This window comes from Peromyscus leucopus, chromosome 12 (assembly GCF_004664715.2).
Source record: "Peromyscus leucopus breed LL Stock chromosome 12, UCI_PerLeu_2.1, whole genome shotgun sequence".
Lineage (NCBI taxonomy): Eukaryota > Metazoa > Chordata > Mammalia > Rodentia > Cricetidae > Peromyscus > Peromyscus leucopus.
In genome coordinates this window covers 30,215,146-30,235,255 of record NC_051073.1, presented here as the reverse complement: position 1 = coordinate 30,235,255, position 20,110 = coordinate 30,215,146, and the positions used below count along the sequence as shown (strand labels likewise).

The 20,110-nt window shown below is 38.7% G+C and overlaps 1 protein-coding gene across 3 annotated transcripts in view; it reads right to left on the bottom strand.

The window, feature by feature from the left end:
- Positions 1 to 18,390, bottom strand: part of Cadm2 (cell adhesion molecule 2) — a 981,723-nt gene extending 963,333 nt beyond the window's left edge. For 2 of the 3 annotated variants that reach the window (XM_028876715.2, XM_028876716.2), the window contains exon 1: positions 17,703 to 18,390. In XM_028876715.2, coding sequence (XP_028732548.1) covers positions 17,703 to 17,763 — 61 coding nt within the window. In that variant the 5' untranslated portion in view covers positions 17,764 to 18,390. The remainder of the gene's footprint in view (positions 1 to 17,702) is intronic. The other variant, XM_028876717.2, reaches the window with a different exon arrangement.
- Positions 18,391 to 20,110: the final 1,720 nt, after the last annotated feature.

The window sequence follows — 20,110 nt, the reverse complement described above, 5'->3', positions numbered from 1 at the left end:
CTAGCTATACATCTTATCACATATACCTATTTTGAGAAGTTGCCTACTTGTCAAGTGCAAAGTCAGAATAAGAGTCTCTTCAGAGAGTCAATTCAAAAGAAAACTAAGGTCTACATACCATGTACCTTCATTTGGAGACCATTTAGGTATTGACCCAATCAAAAGCAACTAGTGAAAATATATTTAGAAAGGGGTCAACATTGATCTACATTGTGTGTAGAGTGTATGTAAATGTTGTGGTAAGATTCTTTCTGTGATAGTTATTCATGGTTTCATTTCTGTTGTGCACGGTGAAGTTCACTTATGCTTACATGTTGATGGTCGTAAGGTTCTGTGTTAGCAGTGATCTTCTATTACTATTGGGTACCAAACATAGGAAATGAAAGAAAACCCCAAATTTGTACTGAGTTCTAATTAAATCTTTCTTATCATTAACACCAGTTTACAATGTCAGTGACTAATGAGTCCACTAGACATTGATTTGTGGATTTGGGATATAATTATATATCAAGTCTTCCTAGGAGACTATTTTGTATCACACTAATAAAATATGCATAAAAGGTATAAAATATCTATGTTATCCTATGATACTCTTGCTTTTATCCTCTTAATTACCATCAGGCTTTTCTCTAGCTGGATTGCCAGCTTTACTGTTTCTGATCTCAAAGAAATTCAGAATTCCCTACTTATTGTTGGTTTGGCTTTTGTTGTTTTTTTAGTCTCCCCTTTAAAGAGAAAGCACCTTTAGTTCTATGAGACATAAATCTTTTATCATTGATGAAACAAAGAAAGATGAAACGAAGCCTTTGCAGAAGTTTCTGTAGAAACCTTTGGAAAACTAAAATGACACACCAGGGCCATCTGCTTGTCACCATTGATCATGTGTACTCAATGGTTATGCCATATTGCCAAAGACTAACCATCATGAAAAATAATTATGTGGCATTGTCTCTTCTTATTCTAATGAAAGGCCTCCAAGAAATAAAAGCTGATCATAAAAAATTATAGAAAAATGCACCAAGCATTTAAAAACTGTAGTAGTATAAACTAATTACATACCATGGGTTCCGTTTTGACATTTCCATGCATGGTGCATCTGTAATGCTTTCCTGTTTCCTGATATTTACATAATATGCTATAGCCTTGGTCCAAGGAGAAATGTATGAGCGTTTTCCCATCTAATTTTACCTTCAAATTATAACTAATCATCAGATAATTTATAAGCTTTATAATACTTAAGAAACCAAATTAATAAAAAAAAAAAACTTCATCTCAGAAGAAAAAGTAAATTCCAATATATTCACTTGGAAAATTTTCACCAAATTTTATAGATTTAAAAATAAGGTACTGGCCCTTGCTTTAGTCTAACTAAGCTTTCCGCAAGGTAAATCTAGTATCTATTGTATTAAGGCTGAAGGCTTTTTTGCAGACATTAGACAATGGTCTCTCTTTTCAAAATGTCATTTTCCAAAATATGAGTCAAAGTTCTGATATGAAATATATTTTTACATTTACTTTTTAAGTTGTTTCTTTAATTTTGGGAGTTGGTAATACAATATATTAATTTACCATTTTCTTTCCTCCCACTTCAAACTCTCTCACAGATCTCTCATTGCTCTCTTAATTTCATAAGTATTTTGACATGAAAAATCTATAAATATCATTAAAGTTTCCATTTTATGATATTAACTTTATCTGTTACAATGATTATATTAAAAAAATTATAAAATATTTTAATAATATTATTATCTCTAACATAATTCTGACTTTCTAGTGAAAATATATTTTTTTTTACTTACTGATGCTTTTAGCAATTTTTGGTAGGCAATATCTCACCCTTTCTATGTCAACCTCCACACTGTAGAAAAGGAAGGTTTTGTTTTTTTAAGTAAATAATCCTATATCTGAAGTTTTCATGATCTGTACTCTTCAAATATTGTGATTTAATTTATTTAGAAATGCCAGACAGATATAGGCCCAGAAATCTAGCAGATATTCACTTATTGTTGCTATACTAGAAGATGCTCATCTCACAAATTACCTTATCATACCATAAATGGAGCACAGTGAACTTTTGGAAACACTACATACTAATTCTGTGTTCCACTGATAAAAGATTTAGAAGATAGTGAGAATACAAAGAGTCTTCTATTTCATCTTTTATTACTCACTAATTTGTTAAGGTAACACTCACTGTTTTGTTAAAGTAATCCTTAATGATTTTGTGTTCTTAAAGACAATTGGAACAATTACATCAGAAAAAAAATAAAAAGACAAAATGGTCCTGCTCTGTTGAAATGATCTTATGTGGAAGTATACAGGGAGACCAAAGCAACATCATTATCTAACAACTAGAGTCTCATTGTTGAATATATTTGATGATAAATTCTTCATAAAAGAAATTACCAAATCAATGTTATTTTGTAATTTGTACTTAATTTATAGTTTATTATGAAGAACATAATATATTTCAACAGAAAACTGTAATACTTAGTTTTATTTGCATTCTTGAAGTATCACAGTATCTGAAATAGGTGTAATTCATAACAAGAACATATACAACAAAGAATCCAGTGTGTGTGTATACATGCATATGTATATACATGTATATACACAGAGAGCAGGGAAAGAGGAAGCGAGAAAGAGTTTTATGTACTGTTGGTATTTTAAATTAAATCAGCTCTAAAACTATACAAAATGTCAGCACTTTAAATTCCAATTCAAATAATTCTAAGGGTTCTTGTCAAATAAAAGAGCAAGGACAAGAGTTTAAAAAGACATAGAAACAAAACCTGGATGATGTGAAAACGTAATACATCTTAAATATTAAAGACAAAGAAGTGTGGCATATCTTCCAGCTTAGGAAGAACGGCTTCATGTTGCAAAATAGTTCTGAAAACAAAAGTCTAAAAGCAGTGTGCCCTTGGTCAATTAGTCGAGATTCTAACATCAATAGAAGACCAACATATGTCTTAACTTACTGCCTGAGAGTGTTTAACAAACCTAGAGCAGAGCCAAGGCAGCCAGGAGGACGTGAACATGACAGAACAGCACCACCTAGTTCTCTCTGTAAAAGTTTCTAAGCATGCATCTCTCACTTACTCTGTCAAACCGAGCACACATTCAAAATAAATCATTTGGTATGAAACTACACTCCAGAAAATGATCACCTGCAACACAGCATTTACTTAAATTGCTTTAATTTAAAAGTTTCTTATGAAATGAAAAAGAAAGTGAAATTAAAGATAATGGGTAAGCTGAAGTTTTTCTAACTGTGCATTTTACTGTTGTATGTAATCCAAATAAATAAGTCCCTAAATATACACTAGCCCACTACCATTACAACTTCTCAAGTATAGAGCAAGAAAAATAGAACAGTGTGACTTTATCTATTACATGTATATTGTCTGTTCTAAATTTAGCCCTAGACAGTAAAAAAATAATACTGAGAAACAACATATACTGTGTTAGAACTATGATGTCAACCCTCTTTTCTAGTTATTGAGATGCAATGTTGACAGAAAGAATAAAATATCAAGAACATTTATAGGTTGCCCCTGTGGTTACATATTTTCTTCCCTATATTTTAAGTTACTGTGAAAATTCATTTTTGAAGTTATTTAATGGCGGGTTCATGTCTTCCCCAGCTTTGCTCTTTAAGTGTCTGAGATTTCAGTTAAATTCAGAGCAGACTTTGCTGGAAAGTAGGATCCAAGAATGATGTTTTATCAGCAGACTCAAAAAGCCAAGTTGTAACAGTGCAGATTGTAATCAGTCACAAAGCACCATAATGTGAGCAAGAGCTGAGGTCTTTATACACACACACACACACACACACACACACACACACACACACACACACACACACGACATAGCACAAGGAACATTGTGTTTAGAAAGCACACCTTAAAAATGTTTTCCCTGGGGCACTGCAGCTCTTTAAAGGATTGTGGCTGGGAACATCAGAGTTTCTCAAGCAGAACTCCAGCTCTGAAAAACTAAATATTGTTGCTTGTTGCATAGATCCTCCTCACAGTCCCCTCCCCCCAATATTCCCTTCTTTGACCTGGTCAGCTAGTGTTCTGGCCTGCTGTGCCTTTATGAAATTAAATGAATCATCTTCTCGAACAAATCAGTTGGAATGGAGCATGCTTGAATGTTTCTTGTTCACTTGTCAGCTTCTTTCAAGTTGTGTTAATAAAAAAAAAGATAGAAAGAAAATGGGCATCATAGTGAGAATGTTTTCAGGATAAAGGGCAAGAAGAAATGAGAGCCCTTTAATATAGCCTTAAATAAAGGAATGTTAAAAGCCCAGTGAATTTTATGCCATTGTTGTTAAATCGATGATTTCACCATCGGGTGGATATGTCCACATTTGGTTACTGTTGAAAAGATACTGCAGTAGGAAGAGAATTTATTTTTAATTCTCAAGAAAAGAACGTGTTATATCCTTTGATATTTTATTATGTGTTTTCCCATAGACTGGAGGCTCCATAAGGACAGAGACTGTTTCAACCTTGTTCAGCCATATGCCTAGGATTTAAACAGTTGATGGACAAATTATGCTTCAGGAAAGCAAATGTTAGTAAATTTCTTTTTATAATTTTTTACATAGAAACTCAGTCTACAGAAAATGATACTAAACTCAAAATTACAGATTGGAATTAAGTTCAACTCTAATAATAAAAATGATTAATACATCAACAAAGTCTTAACATTTTTTAAAAAAATTGCACAAGTATATGTCTTCATGAATGTATGTGGACCGCATGTGTGCTTGATACCCAAGGAAACCACAAGATGATACTGGAGTCCACTGGAGCTAGAGTTACAGAAGGCTATGATATGGCCAGCAGGTGGTGGGAGCCAGATGTCGTCAGCAAGAGAAGCATGGGCTCTGGGACTCAGCTGAGCTGTCTCCACCACTGAAGTTCTGAACTTTGGGAATGAGCTACAAATATAGTTTAGTAAGAAGGGTTTTTAATTCAAACTCAAACTGGTGGCTATAAAATTAATTGACAAATTGTACCAATAGAGAATGAAAAAGTCTGAAACTTATGTTGACACATAGACCTGAATGAAATATTTAAATACAGAATAATGAATGATAGACAAATAAGAAGTTAATTTTTTGCTAAGGCAGACAAATGCTACGCTGACTGGACTACAGAGTGGCTTTAAGTGGAAAGGTGGACCTGGCCTACCATTTCTAACATTCCAGTCATGAATCAGGGAAAAGTCATTTCAACCTCTAAATCTTCAGAGGCAAAAACAAAGCTTCAAGAAAGTGAACCGAAGGAAAGTCTCTAAGAAAATGGAATGAGAGCCTATGCCTACAGTTCCCAACATAACGTGTTTCCGCTTCAGGAAAGTTCCAGAATTCCAAGTATTAGTATGATAATACCTTTCTTCCACAAAATCAACAATGCTCACTGCAAAGCTGAGGACATGCACCTGGCCACCCACACTTCCCTTACATGGAAGCTGCTGTTCAGTTCAACAATATCTGTAACTCCTATCAACATCAAGGATGAGTCCTACACATTACAGCCTCACTGTCATCAGTCACACTGTCACAGGACCACTGGGTGAGGTGGTCTTATGTGATAATAAGGCATCATTAAATTAGAAGAGACTAGTCCCTTTAGTCTGCGCAAAATCATTAAACATATTTATTACTGCAGGTACATATATGCTAGCATATCCTTCGGGACAATATGTTCTGTCTTATTGAGGGTCTGTCTATAGATAACTAAATTTTGGGGTAAAATGAGACAAAATTTAAAATCAAACTAATTTGTGACTTCTGTAAGACCTCCAAAAGCTATTAGATTTTTATGTTTTAATGGCTCCATTTAACTATTATATATAAGTGAATGAAATAAATTATAAAATTTTTAAACATCATTAACGTTACCTAATTTATAGTATACCCATAGTAGAATAAAAAATTAAAATAAACCAGTAGACAGGAAATTATCTGGTATGGGTTTCACTTAGTCAACATCTCTCTGTAAGGACAATTCTCCTGCAATATCATCTTGATGAATTCATGGATATTGTCATAATTTGAGGGCTCTGTACAACATTGTCCTAGAATGCTTTAGAGTTTAACGTCTCAAGAAAAAAGAAGTCTTTCACCTTTACATTACTCTGAGCTGCTGAGTAGGTTATGATAAAATGTCTGAGAAAGGTGATATTTCAGATACTATGTGGTTACATTTAAAATATTAAACGGTCTTATCTTGCTATACATTTATTAGAATGCTGTAAATATAACAAACACAAATCAGTGATATATTAAAATGCTTTTTGTAAATGAATAGTCAGCCAAAAATTGCTTCCCAAACCACTTTGTCTTTTATTCCTGGGTGTCCGGGAAGTGAATCAGCACTCACCAAGAAGATGCCACTTTAGAAATGGAAGCTTCTTGTTTTGTGGTTCATTTTAATATAAGAAAGGCTGAAGTACAAATAAAATCACTGGGAAAATATAATCATTAATATCAATTGTACAAAAATCCTTAATAAAGTAAGCAACTTGAATCTACTTTGAGTAATGACTTAGAAGATATGGTTCTCCAGGAGTGTGGTTTTAGCACCTGGTCTTGGGTAAATAGTAAGTCAGCTTAATTAATAACTTATATTCAAATACTGAGTCATGAAACAGTCAAGACTCTAAAATACAACTGGGAAGCTGAATTTTGAAATTCAAAGAAAGAAGAAAATATCTTAAGAAAAGCTGTATTTCGCTGGAACTTTTAGGAAAAGCATTCTTAAAACATTTTCCATTGAAATGTAATCACTACAAACCTTATAGCCTTTTTCTCTTGTTCTTGGGGTCTCAACGACAATATTTAAAATTTTCTTCCAAAAACAGTTAACTTTCTCATCCTACCCTCCTCTGCTTTTTAAATGTTAAAAGAGAAATGAACCAAATGCATCACAACTAGCATGGGTGTTCAACTAAAGAAGCATGACTAAGCATGAAAACAGCAACAACAATATTTTGCAAAATTCTGAAAAGCAGCTCTGCCAGCTAACTGAGAATGCACCCTAAACCTCTCCTACTTTAGGGACTAATCAGAGAATGCTTCTCTGTAGCTTGGCAATAACAAAAGCAGGTCAGTGTATTCATAATCTCTTGGATCAAGGTCAGTTTTTAATTCCTCCTTGTTGATACATTTATCTGGAAATGACAGCTATTAGAAGTAGAAGGATAAGGAGTTGTGCTCATGTTTAAACAAGCTCATCATCAGGAATACTCTGGGAACTGAAAATAGAAATCTGTAGGAAGACAAAAAAGATGTGTTTACCCCCAAAGAAATCAGAAAGACTCAGAACTTGAGAGGAATGTTCGCAGTGTAAATTTAAACTCACTGCCACGCCTGAAAGCAATGTGAATCGACAGTTTTCTCAAGTACATCAGTGCTTAGAATTCTTGATGGTTCTTAGGATCTCCTTTTGTTGCCTTGTATATTATATATAAATAAAAATTCACACCGAATATTTTTTTCTATCTAGAAGACTATTTGGCATGTTGACAGTTGTAACATAAATACATAAAAATATGTAAATGCCTGGCTCCAATTAAAGAATTGTATCATTATTAACTGTATTGGAAGACAGTTTATCCATCAATGGAATGTTATTTTTAAAAAGATACAGACCCACTAAGATGTACTTAGATTAAAATGAAGTCTACGGTGTCTACCTTGCACTCTTGGGGAGACCTAAGTACATAATCTTCAAAAATGCTCTAATACAAACACGTGAACAGGTTATATAGATCATAGACTGGACAAAATAAAAAAAAAAGGCTTAGTTCTTTCAAGCACTAGAAAAACATAAATGTTCATAATAATCAATAAAGGTCAAATGACATTCTTTTGTCTATTGAAACAAATATATCAGACAGCACTATAGGTAATAGGCACTGCCAGCAGTTTTTAAGCTGTAAATGGCTTTAAAATATGTAAGTATAAAACAATGAAACAATTTATCACTGAAATAGTTAATAAAAGGTTTTCAACATCGAAGCACAAAATTTTAAAAAGTCATATTTATAGATTAAACCTATTTTTCTTATGGCTTATGTAAAGCATGGTGATATGTGTAAGTAAAAGAACGCAATTTAAAAAAAAAGAACACAATATAAAAGCACCTTGAATATGATTAATGCCAGCAATCTGTGTTCATAAATGATAACATGAACTAAACAAGCCAATTCTAATATTCCATTGACAGATAAGATCTCTTTAAAAATATCTTTTAAACAGATTTTAAAATTCTCTCTTCTCCCATTAAATGTTCACAGTGTTCTATTTTCATGCAAATAACAATCGAAAGATATCATGTCTCAATTTTGGCTCTGCACTGACGCTTGACAGTCCATAAAGATTGCAGGCAATTAATGATATCTAAAAATCTATAGCCTTACATGATAACCAGCAAAACACCAGGACCCCACCACAGCAAAATGTGTTAATGGGCTAGTTAGGGAGCAGACTATTGACGTAGGGACAATTTTTGGTTCTTCTTGTCAGTAAAAAGAGTAAAAGGAACAGTCTCTTATTCAGAGTAAAGGGTACACTTTTTGACTTATTTTATTTCATTCCTAGAGCAAAGAATTATTTAGAAATAACAGAGACTATATTATGTATCACAATGTTGAATCTAATTCTGCTTTGGCAGAGACACTAGTAAATGCAGAATGTGAGTAACTGCTTGCTATATTGGTACCACAGATATATATAATTGCCTACAGAAACAACCTCTTCTGAATACCACCTACACATTAATAAGTGACAGTGAACTTACAGCTAGACTCCTGTTCTATCCCATATGATCCCTGAAAAGGCTTTGAAATGAGGACACGTGCATAATTAAGGCACACTGAATATCACAGTACATGTAACAAACTAGAGTATTATGAATCCTCAGGGAAACCTCATAGAACTAATGTATTTTCTAAAGAAAGCTGCACATGAGTAAAGGGAGACTCAAATGCTAATTAGATCCTCTCAGAGAAGGCTATAGAAAAGTTGCTCCTTGAATTCCGAAGTTGAACACAGAATGGAACATTTGTATACAGGAGACTGGATGAGAAAAAAAGGGGGGGGACTTGATATAAAAGCTCTTCAATAGATGATTTACACAATTTGTGAGAAAATAAGGTAAGCAACGCCAAAAATATAACAATGGGAGAATTCTCATCTTTCCAAAAGGGTTAAGTATGAGAACTGATTTCCTATTAGAAAGGGATTATGTAACAACAGAGGGAAATACTCAGTCTAGCATATGCTAATTTATTCCACTTTGCCAGGCATTGCTGTGTGGTTTTGGCTGGCTGACTCACATTCCTTTCCTCCTCTTTTTTTGCCATTTTTATTACTCAACGAAAGAGGTGGAGCTCTCAAAAAAAGCACAATAATTACTACAAAACATTAAGAACCGTCCTTTAGTGGCTGAGAAATTTCATTGCTTGCATGTCTTCAGAAACTATCATTTTACTAAAACCCTCTTCTTGTGAACTATTCTCAATCCTTCATTAATTTATTTTAATGTGCATTATTCCAGGTCGGTAGGATGGTCATGCAAAGGGGCTTTTATGTTCCTGAAGAGTAACAAAGCCAGCCAAGTTACCCTTCAAACTTCAACAAAATAGAAAAGAAGAAGCGAAGAAGCGGCAGTTAAGTTTTGCATACATTTTATTTACTTTTAAATATATGCATATATTTATTTATTATATATATATAATAATTTGTAACTCATAGTTATTCATTTCAATCTAAGCTTCTTTGTACAGATTGAAAAACAGAGGAGATGGGAAGTATAAAAATGAACATAAAGTAGAGGTATTATGGACATCTCCCACAAGACAGGGGATAAGGAGCGAGCTAAAGTAAAATATGAAATGAAGAAAACACAAGTATATTTTACACACTGAATATTCCAGGCCTTGATGTTTAAATAAGCACTATCAATCCACCTGCTTTTTCAAATGTAAACAATTTTATCCCAGAAGCTAAAAATATTTCATTGCAAGAAGAAATTAATTGGCTTTATAAAGTACACAGAATCAATAAAGCCCCACACACTCAGCAGTTCACAGCACATCTTTGTCAGGAATAGTTCTTTCCCATCCAGCTCCCAAGTATAAGCAGCGCCTCTGTTCCATAGATTAATCATCATAATATTTGTAACTTTATTAGGAACCCAATTCGACCTCTAAAAGGCCTTTTATTTCCTTATAACATGAAATTATTGGTACTGCTTGATCACACCTTGCTTGAGGATTTTATGTTCCTAGAAGCAAAAGAACACTTATTTTTATTTTTAATCCTTCCCTATGACTACACGTGGTCTTTCTTAGCAACATTGTAACAGGTGGCAGAGAATTTAAATATTTAAGTGAAATTGCTGCCTCAGAACTATCCCAGTGTTGAATAATGACTGTCTTATACTTCCGACCTCTAAAGTATACAGTAAATAATGAATGGCCAGTACTATCTGAAGAAGGTCTGATAACTTCATCTGCTATCTATTCAGGCAGCTGCAGGTTTTGATGGTTCACCCTCCAAGCACAAAAAATCCAGAATAAATTCTCAATCCCATTGAAATTTTCCAGATTTTAAATTTTGGTTGTTTTTGGTGGCAGAATCCATTCTTGTCATTGTTGAAGGAAACATAGCCATTGAAAAGTGGAAAAAAAGACTAAAAAGGAAACAAACTCACCTTTTCCTCATACATCACATTGTTATCACAGAACTTCATTATTTAAAATCTAATGAGGTTGACCTTCAGTCTTGAAAGTAATGCTGTATTTTGTGTGAACATGCATGAGTATATGACTAAGTAACCAAGGAATATTTACCTTCTCAATGACTACTTCACTTATTTTGGCATAATTTAACTTGTGCCTGATTAAGGAGTATATTTACTTGTATAATACTGAAGCAGAATACCTTTTCAAAGAGGAAAGTAATTTTGTCTCTTTAAGGAAACCCACCAAACACATTATGAGAAGCTTGTGGGCTCACTTCTTAGATAAAAATCAATATGCACGATATATCAAGTGTTTGTTCTTTTGCAAATGGAATTCAAGCAAAATTGCGTTCCTGGCTGTTATCTAATAGGCTTTCGTGGTGTGCTGAAAATAACATTAGGTGCTTAGATCTTACTATTTTTAGGCACTCATTTGATGACTATTCCTATGTCAGAAAATCAACATTGTATAATATGGATTCATAAAAACATATGCCACTTATTGGCACCAATTTATCTGAACAGAGATTAAAAAGTTAATCCCTGTATTCAAAAAAAAAAAAATAAGCAAACAAACAAAAGTCAGAAATCTGTTTTGTGTAGTGTAGGCAACCCTAGTGAGATGGACCAGGAGAATAACCCCTTACTCAGAGCACTTCTCTGAACACCAGTGATCAGGATTAGCACATGAAGCATGAGACTCTTACCTTACCTCTGCATTCATCTTCATTCAATTGCCCCACAAGTCTGATAGTTTACAAAAATGTCAAATGTTCACTGGTAGTGAATGAAAACGCACACAATCCTACCCGGAGTGATTTATGAATCTTTAAACAATATCTGTTCTCTCTTCTGCTTTGCCATGAGATGGTGTGATGGCACAGTCTTTGGATTATTTCGGATTTTAAAAGGTTAAAGCATTGTTCATGACTACCGTAAGTTAGAAAACTACTTCCCCTTTCTCTCTGCTGCCACAGGACTGCTTTCCGGTGTTTGCCTGCTGCTGCTGAGCACAGAAAGCCAAGGATGGCATTCTCAGCGCAGCACAGCAGGGGGCTTCAGCACCTCCAGCTCCAGGTTATTCCCACTACCTCCACCTCTTTACTTGGGGAATTTAGGGAACATGCCTTTGTTGCTTCTTCAAGAATTACACCCCGAAATTCTTGACATTTTTAAATAAAGGGTTGACAACGTATTTGTCCTTTAAAATAGTTTAGGTTAAACCGGTAAATTTAATTATGCCTTTCTCTCTCTCTCTCTCTCTCTCTCTCTCTCTCTCTCTCTCTCTCTCTCTTTCATAGAATAAATTTTTGATGTGGTTTGACATGAATTTTCTGGGATTTTTAATCTTAGGAAAGAAAAATAAATAGTTAGAGAAGGATGTTGAGAATGATTGGTCAGATGGAATTCATAGAAAGGTATATGCATCTCTCTATAGTTACTTACATTTATTTTTTTTTCCTAAGACATAAGTGAGAAACAGATATAGGCCTACAGAAATATCAAAAATTTCTCATATACGTAACAAGGTCGGAGTGCTGCTGTATTATGAAGCAAAGACTGACATTGGCAGTGAGATGGGGAAACACACATTGTTCAATGTCAATTGATTAGCTGTAGATTCACTAGACTCAGGATGGAAATTGCACAGACGTGTAGGTTGTGTTTCCCTCGTGGGGATTATATACATATAAACCACTATTTCCTAGAGCTATAAATAGAGTAAATTAGAAAGACAGCTACTACTTTGGCAAAAGTCTTCTATTTCAGCTTGGACATTTTGCTGCTTAGGTTCATGGTTGCTTTTCCCTGTTTATTCAACTGCCCCAGTCACCAGTGCAGAAACATTCATTGACTTAGCCAAGGTGTTTAATGGAATGAAATGTCTTGAGATAGGAACGTTCTCAATAAAGATTTCAGGACACATATCAGAATTAAAACACAACAAAACATTACAGTGGCAATCCATGTTACCCTATTCCTTTATCCACAGTTTCTTCAGATAGGTGACTCAGCTTTTCTCAATCAAAATGTATCCCACTGGCTGCCTATCTTAAAGAGGAAAGTGATGTCAAGCAATGTTTATTCCAGAGCACTTTTCAATACACAGTTGGGATGTCATCCAACAATTTTTCACTTATATTTTACTATTTAAGTAATTTAAGTATTTTCTTTCTTTAAGAAAAATGATAGAACCTCACTCTTTCAATGCAGGGCGAACAGTTTTATAATTTTAGATTCACTGGTGGAGAACACAGGGACCAGTCATATTGGTTGCTGCTTAGGTATATTAGACTCCTGCATTCTTATAATTACAGAAACAGGCAAAAGACAATGGACACAATCTTGGGTATATTGAGACAAAAGCAGCCAAAGAACTCAGAATCCTTTGCTGGGAGATTTTTCTTAATTACTGCTTAATTGGGAACAGGCTTCTTCAACCTGTCAGACTTTGGCCCCCACCTATAGATGCCACCTTCAAAGTATCTGTTATCAACAAAGGGAGGAATAAGTACACTCTGCTCCAGCTTCAATGACCACAAGAAATGGTCTTGGAAGGACTAACATTATTTGAGTATGTGTAAAAGAGTAAGAGATTTGGGAAGCATTAGTGTGGTGGTAAATGCATTTTTCGTAAAATGTCTGGTGAAGTTCATGACACTAACCTGTACAAAATGGCAAGTAATATATATATTCACCTGAGTGTTAATCTGAAGGCATTTATTAGTAAAGATAGCAAATTATTAATTAGAATACCCCATAGCAGAAATTATTAAAGCACTTGTATTTGTGTGGCACTTTTTTGTTCTGTAAGACTAATTGCTAAATAAAATAATATTCGGTAAAATCAGATATATATCTCTGTATATATCTATTCTCTGTTACATTTTTCTTTCTTTCTTTCTTTTTTTTTTGTTCCAGGCTTGTTTTCTATGTGAATTGGACCCTCTTCATCTCAGCAGTGGCCCCTCAGGCATGCGAAGCAATGTGGTTTTAGAAAAGGCAAACTGAACAGCTTCTTCTTCCTGGGCAAATGAGGTCTTAGTTACAGGTGGTCAGCTGTGTCCTTCTCATTCTACAACATACTGTGCTTCCCATCCTTTTGATTTTTTTCCTTTGTCTTGTTATGGGATAATAAGAAAACATGGCTTTAATCTTAAGGCTGAATCTCATTTTTTTTTTTTTTACTTTTGTATTTCTCAAGTTATATTATGGCCAGAAACAAATATTGAGAGATAGTATTTATTTTCTATCTATTAGCCTTTTAAGATCCATTGTGTACAAACTCTTAAATGATATTGAAGAGACCTAGAAAAGCAACTCCTTGCAACTACCTTAGCTTAATTTTAACACTGGTTTGGTTCTGTCCATTGGCTTATCCTTCCTTGTATTAAAAAAAAAAAAAAAAAAAAAGAAAACTTAATTTAGTTTTCAAAAAAACGTAAAAAAAAAAGTTGACAATATAAAATACAGAAAGTTAAAACACTGAAACACAGAGAATATATGTTAAAAAGAATCTCTTATGTCATGCACACTGCAAAAAAAAAAAGGGATAATATTTTAAGGGATACATGAATTGATCAGCAGTAAATGACAGAATGTCACCCCACTGCTACTAAAGCTAGCTAATAGGAAGCTACTGACTGACTAACTGTAGGATTTGCCTAGTCATAACTACCAGCAGACAGGGCAGACTGTCCTTAGCCAAAATCAGCTATTCACTAGATCCCCACACATCCTTTCTTTCCTATGCACAGAAAGACCTGTGAAGTATTTAATCTGTGTTCAGGAAATAAAGCCTACCATTCCTCTGTCTAACCAAGACCTAATCAAATAGTAGGCTGGTGGGAAAAACATAAATCAGAACCTGAAAGCAATGTTTATAGCCAAGAGGAAGAAAAGGCAGGCGTGAGCAATTTGTTTGAGGAAGAACTGACAACATCAACAGAGTATGATATGTCTGGAGGAGCCAGTGTTTGATAAATGTGAGGCAGCCATAGACAAGGGAAGACAATTCAAGGGTGCTTGCGCTCCCCCCCCCTTTATCCTCTTTCTAATCCTCTTTAATATGGACTAAGATGTTCATGAGTATACAGACATCATGGAACTGGTGCTCATTCTCTGGCTGCTGTAGAGGATGCTTTTTATTTATTTATTTACTTGGATCTGAAGGCTGGTGCTGCTGCTGGCTGCAGTAGTGCATTTTCCCTGCCATACTCACACCTCTTCCCCGCCCTGTCTCCCCTAGTTTGTTGGGAAAAGCAGCTGTGTCTTAGTCATTGGTTTACATGCTCAATAAGAATGACCCATGCCTGTGATGGAATCTCTCATTTCTGGGTTAAGAAAGAGTAAATCCTTCCCCAGGAGCTAGTTCTCTCTCTCTCTCTCTCTCTCTCTCTCTCTCTCTCTCTCTCTCTCTCTCTCTCTCTCTCTCTCTCTCTCTCTCTCTCACACACACACACACACACACACACAAGAGAGAGAGAGAGAGAGAGAGAGAGAGAGAGAGAGAGAGAGAGAGAGAGAGAGAGAGACAGAGAGAGAGACAGAGCAGAGAGAGCACAAGCAGGCAGTTATTTTCAGTGCACTGAATAGACAATTCACAGGGAAATGTAGAAGCTAGAGGCGACCCCCAAGTGCAGTGCGTGGTCCACATGCTCTATAATAAATAATCTCTTCCCACCAGCCCAGCCGCGTGTGCAATGACCAGCCAGTGCCACCACACTGAGACTGGCAGAGAAAATACATTCAGCCGTGCCGGGATTTTCATCACAATCACCAAATTAACTGATTTCCCCACATCTCTCTTCCCCTAACTGGTGCATGCCGGTGGTGCTGGCGTGTCGCGCGCTATAAGCGCGCGCGTGCACACACACACACACACACACACACACACATGCGCGCGCGCGCGGGCACACACACACATACTCACACAGAGAGGCACGCACAGAAGGAGGGAGGAGGGAGAAAACAGCTGAGAGATCCAAGTAACTGAGAGGTGAACTAGGGACTCTGAGAGGATGTTTTCTCGGCAGGATTAGAAATCCAAGTAACGCGTCAGCCACCTGGGTTACTTGTAAGAGGGTGGGGGTGTGAGCCTTGGGAAATGGGACCAGGAGGTGTGAGCAGGGAAAAATGCACTATCTGCTTTCTTGGCAACTCTGGCACATGACATTTTAAATTTATATCTCATGTAAAATACATAAAATCCCCACTATATATTTCAGGAAACATCTGTACAAGGTTAGTTAATTGATTCAGTAATTTTCTGCCCATCACTTCATTCACATCCACAAGTAAGCAAAAATAAAATAGTGTCCCAATGTATACCCCCCAGAAGATGGTAGGAAAGAAGCTGCATTCCAAGAACTTGCTGAAAGATGGTTCATTGACCTCATTTAAATCTTGGGGGAAAAAAAAAAAAAACGTTTGGGTTTTGATCACCCACGGGTCTACGTGTGTCTTACTTTCACATTCTTTTTACCCAGAGACAAATAAATTTGAACAACTTATCTTCCTCACAAATATCCGATGGAGGCCAGAAGTGTTGGGAGTGGACAAAGATTATCAAGAAAAGAGTCACCCAGCTTTAAAAGAATTCTATCGACCATCGTCTCGCGTCTATCCTTCCCATATCTCTCATTCAATCCGCATCCCGATACTACTCTTCAAAGCAACAATCGTCTGCCTTTCAGTTACTGCACATGCACGCCGCCTTTGCCTCCTCCACCACCCCAAAGTGCTTTCTCCCATACACTCTAACTCACGCACTGCCATTTATTTCAAAATTAGCAACGCCTTCCCTTCATACATCCCATCCCTCCATCGTCCAAAAGAGAAGGACTGGGGCGAAAGGAACCCGTTTTCCCTAGCCGCCTGGCATCCAGACCAGTGATTTGCATAATAACTGTTTTGTGTGGTTCCCCTCCACTGCAGTCGCAGGGTTTTTACATTTCACGTGAAAGGATGATATTAATTACGCAAAGAAGCGGCAGACAGAGGAGAGACAGGTAGAGATTCTGAGCGAAAATCCAAAGCAATAAAGTAACATCCAGCGAGTATACATTTCTTTGCTTTAAAAAAAAAAATGCAAACCACACAGACTGGATAATAAAAAGTCAATGTGTTGATAAAGTGGATTTATGTCTTTTAAAATGTCTCTTCGCTCCCTTTTTAATTTCTTGTTTCATTCATATTCTCTCTCTCTCTCTCTCTCTCTCTCTCTCTCTCTCTCTCTCTCTCTCTCTCTCTCTCTCTCATTTTTTCGCTCGCCCGCTCTCCTCTCTCTAGCCCAGACAGAGTCTCCCTTCTCTTCTTAGGTGAATGACACGTCTCACAGCCCCCCACCTCCCCCCACCCCCCGGGATGTTATTGCAATGCACACGGTGCCGCCGCTGCTGCTGTTCTGGACGTCGCGGTAGCTCACTCCCAGGCTCTCACACACTTTTTAAAGACACATGGATGAGATGCTGGTGGGAAGAAGGGAGAGGAGGAAGGCGACCCTAAAAGGGGAGGAGGTTAAAGAGATGACAAGAGGTGGAGAGCATCGCTTAAGAGCGTGATGTGGGAGGTGGCTGGCGAGGGTGGGTGGGAGAATGGAATGTTGAGACAGGCACAAGTTGCCAGCCACCCGGAGTGGGAGGGGGATGCTGGCGGGGATCGAGTCGGGTGGAATGAAGGCAGCTCAGGTGAATGAAAAGGCGAAAGGTGCCACGTAAGGAGCTGCCTGCTGCCAGAGCTGGGCTGAGCCAGCGCTGGAGAACCAACCGGCTGGTGCAAACTGCCACTGCCCCCTGCAGCACCCGGGCGGAGGGGGAGGGAGTGGAAAGCGCCGGGCACTGGGGGATTGCCAGGGGAGAGTGGAAATACGGGGTGGAATGGGGAGGATGGGGAATGGGCGTGAAGTGATGCTCCCCACAGTGGGGCGGGGATTACCTTGTAACAGGAGCCCGCAGACACTGTAGAAGCGGAGAACCGCGCTGCGTTTCCAAATCATGGTCCCTTCTCTAAGGGTCTGGGGAAGGATCGAAGGGGGCAAGGAGATGCCGCTTGAGCGAAGCACACAGTGCAAAGGCTCCGCTGTGGTCGTCCTCCCGGCTCCCGCCGGACCCACGATCCCGCAGCTGCGGTGTTCGAACCCGCGCGGAAGCTGGTTGCCGGCAGCAGAAGCGGCAGTGGCAGAGCACCCGCAGAACAGGGGTTCGGTGGGCTAAGTAGTTTCTTCTTCTCTTTCTGCGGCTGGTGGTGCAGCCCCCGACACTCGATCTGCCGGCCACCGGCTTTGGAGCTTGCCTGCTTCCTCGCGGAGCTCGCGGCAAGTCCCAGAGCCCGCCCGGAGGCTGCCCAAGCAGGTGATGCGGAGACGCCTGGGTGTCGAGGAAGGTGCAGGCGAGGGCTGCAAGGAGTGGGTAGGTCACGGGAGGGAGGGTGGGGTGGGGGACAGGGGCAGCAAGCCGGCAGCACCAGCCGCTCGCGCTCCGGTGTCAGAGTCCTGTTAGAAGAGGCGGCAGCAGTGGTAGTAGCAGCGCTTGGTAGCGGTGGCAGCGGCGGCGGCGGCGGCTCCCGGATGCTCCGGCTGCAGCAGCAGCAGTGGCGGCGGCGGCGGCGGCGGCGACGGCGGCGGCGGCGGCGGCGGCGGCAGCAGCAGCTCTAGCGAGCACCAGACACAAGGGCAAGCTCAGCGCGGCGGAGGCCCCGCCCCTACCCTGGCCAGGGATAGGCCCCGCCCCCCGGCCAATAGGAACACACCCACCCACCAGATCTGACCAATGACAGCGAGGGGTGGGTGGAGACAAGCGCCGGGAAAAACAAACAGGCTTCTCAAGGACCCTTCGGGCAGGAAGCTCTGAAGCCCCCTTTCACGCACTCAGGGCTGGTCTCACCTTCTTCTTCTTCTTCTTCGAGGTGTCCACGTGCTAACTGGCTGGGAAGACAGCCCCGTCCTGGACCAGGTGCTGAGCCCTGGGGAAGGGTTCAGCCAATCGCCACCGCGAGGGGGCGGGGTTAGCCGTATTCTTCTCTGCCACCCCCCCCCCCACCATCCCACCCCACACCCCCAGGTTCTGGAATCCGTAGTGCCTGGGCTTGGTCCTGGGTGCGAAGTTCTTTTGCGCATTTGGACTCCTTGAGCAGATGGTGGCTGCACCTGCCCACTCACCAGCTGCAGTAGCAAATCGCTAAGGCTCCCAGCCGCAAAGGCAGAGATTGCAGAGGGCGTGGGAGAGGCTAAGTATAGGGCGCTGAACACCTACCTGCCTTCAAGAACTTGTGGAAGAGAAGGCTTGGGAGTGAAGGAAAATCACTCTGTTGTTGTTTTTCTTCGGGGGATTTCACGTATTCCACGTCTACTTCTCCTCACAGCTCCTTGAGCGACTGTATGGGGACTCAAGGTTCAAATCCCATAGCTGTCACTTTTTGCGTAATGGTTTGTGGTGGTTTACTTAAATGTGTATTTCTGAAGGCTTCTCGATTGCAAAACAGAGATAATCACAATGTTTATCTTACCGTTGTAAGGATAAAATGAAAAGGCAAACATGTGAGGGCCGCACAGTGGGTCCCTGACTTGTAAGACTAGTTTAGCAGTGAAGGGGAGTTTTTCCAATTGAAAAACAACAGGAAATCTTAGCAAACACTTTTTAAAATTCCAACAATATCCATAAGAAGAGAAAGAAGAGGAAATGTATTTCATTCCAAGATGTGATATAAAGTGATCAGAGAGAACCACTTCTACAAGCCCAAACCCTGGCATTTGGTCTTTAGAAAACCAGCGTTAAATTAACAAGAGGCATTAATCACAAGTTTTCTTTTCTAAGTGAGCTTAATTCGTAAGTTTTTCCCTATGACCATTTTTTTTCTTCATGGGAGACCTTGACTATGACCACTTTTAAACTGGGCGAATTTAGCAGATGATGGAGGAGTTTGGGAGTGAGTGTTGAATCCGTCACAAGGTAAGCAGGTCTGCTTTATTTGAGATCCCACACAGTAGAAGCTTGCAACCAAAAAGACATAGCCAAAGATGAGAGGCAGGATCGATATGGATGCCCTCCACTCTTTCTCAAGACGGCTTCCTTCCCTCAACCTTGTGTAAGTCAACCGTTGCCTTTTAACTAATGACCCATTCATATTGCAGCCCCCTCCCCCTCCTCCGCAGGTGCTTGAAATTAAGGTGTGACAATCCATAAAAAAAACTGCAAGTAGGTTGTGAAAGAAAGGGGTTGTGAGAATAATATTATTGTTGAAGGTAGTTGCCCATCATGAGTTTTAGCTCTTAGGGAAGTCAGAAACATGGAGAGTGCTATCGCTTAAACTGTTGTGCGCTACAAAAGGTGAAGTACTAATATCAT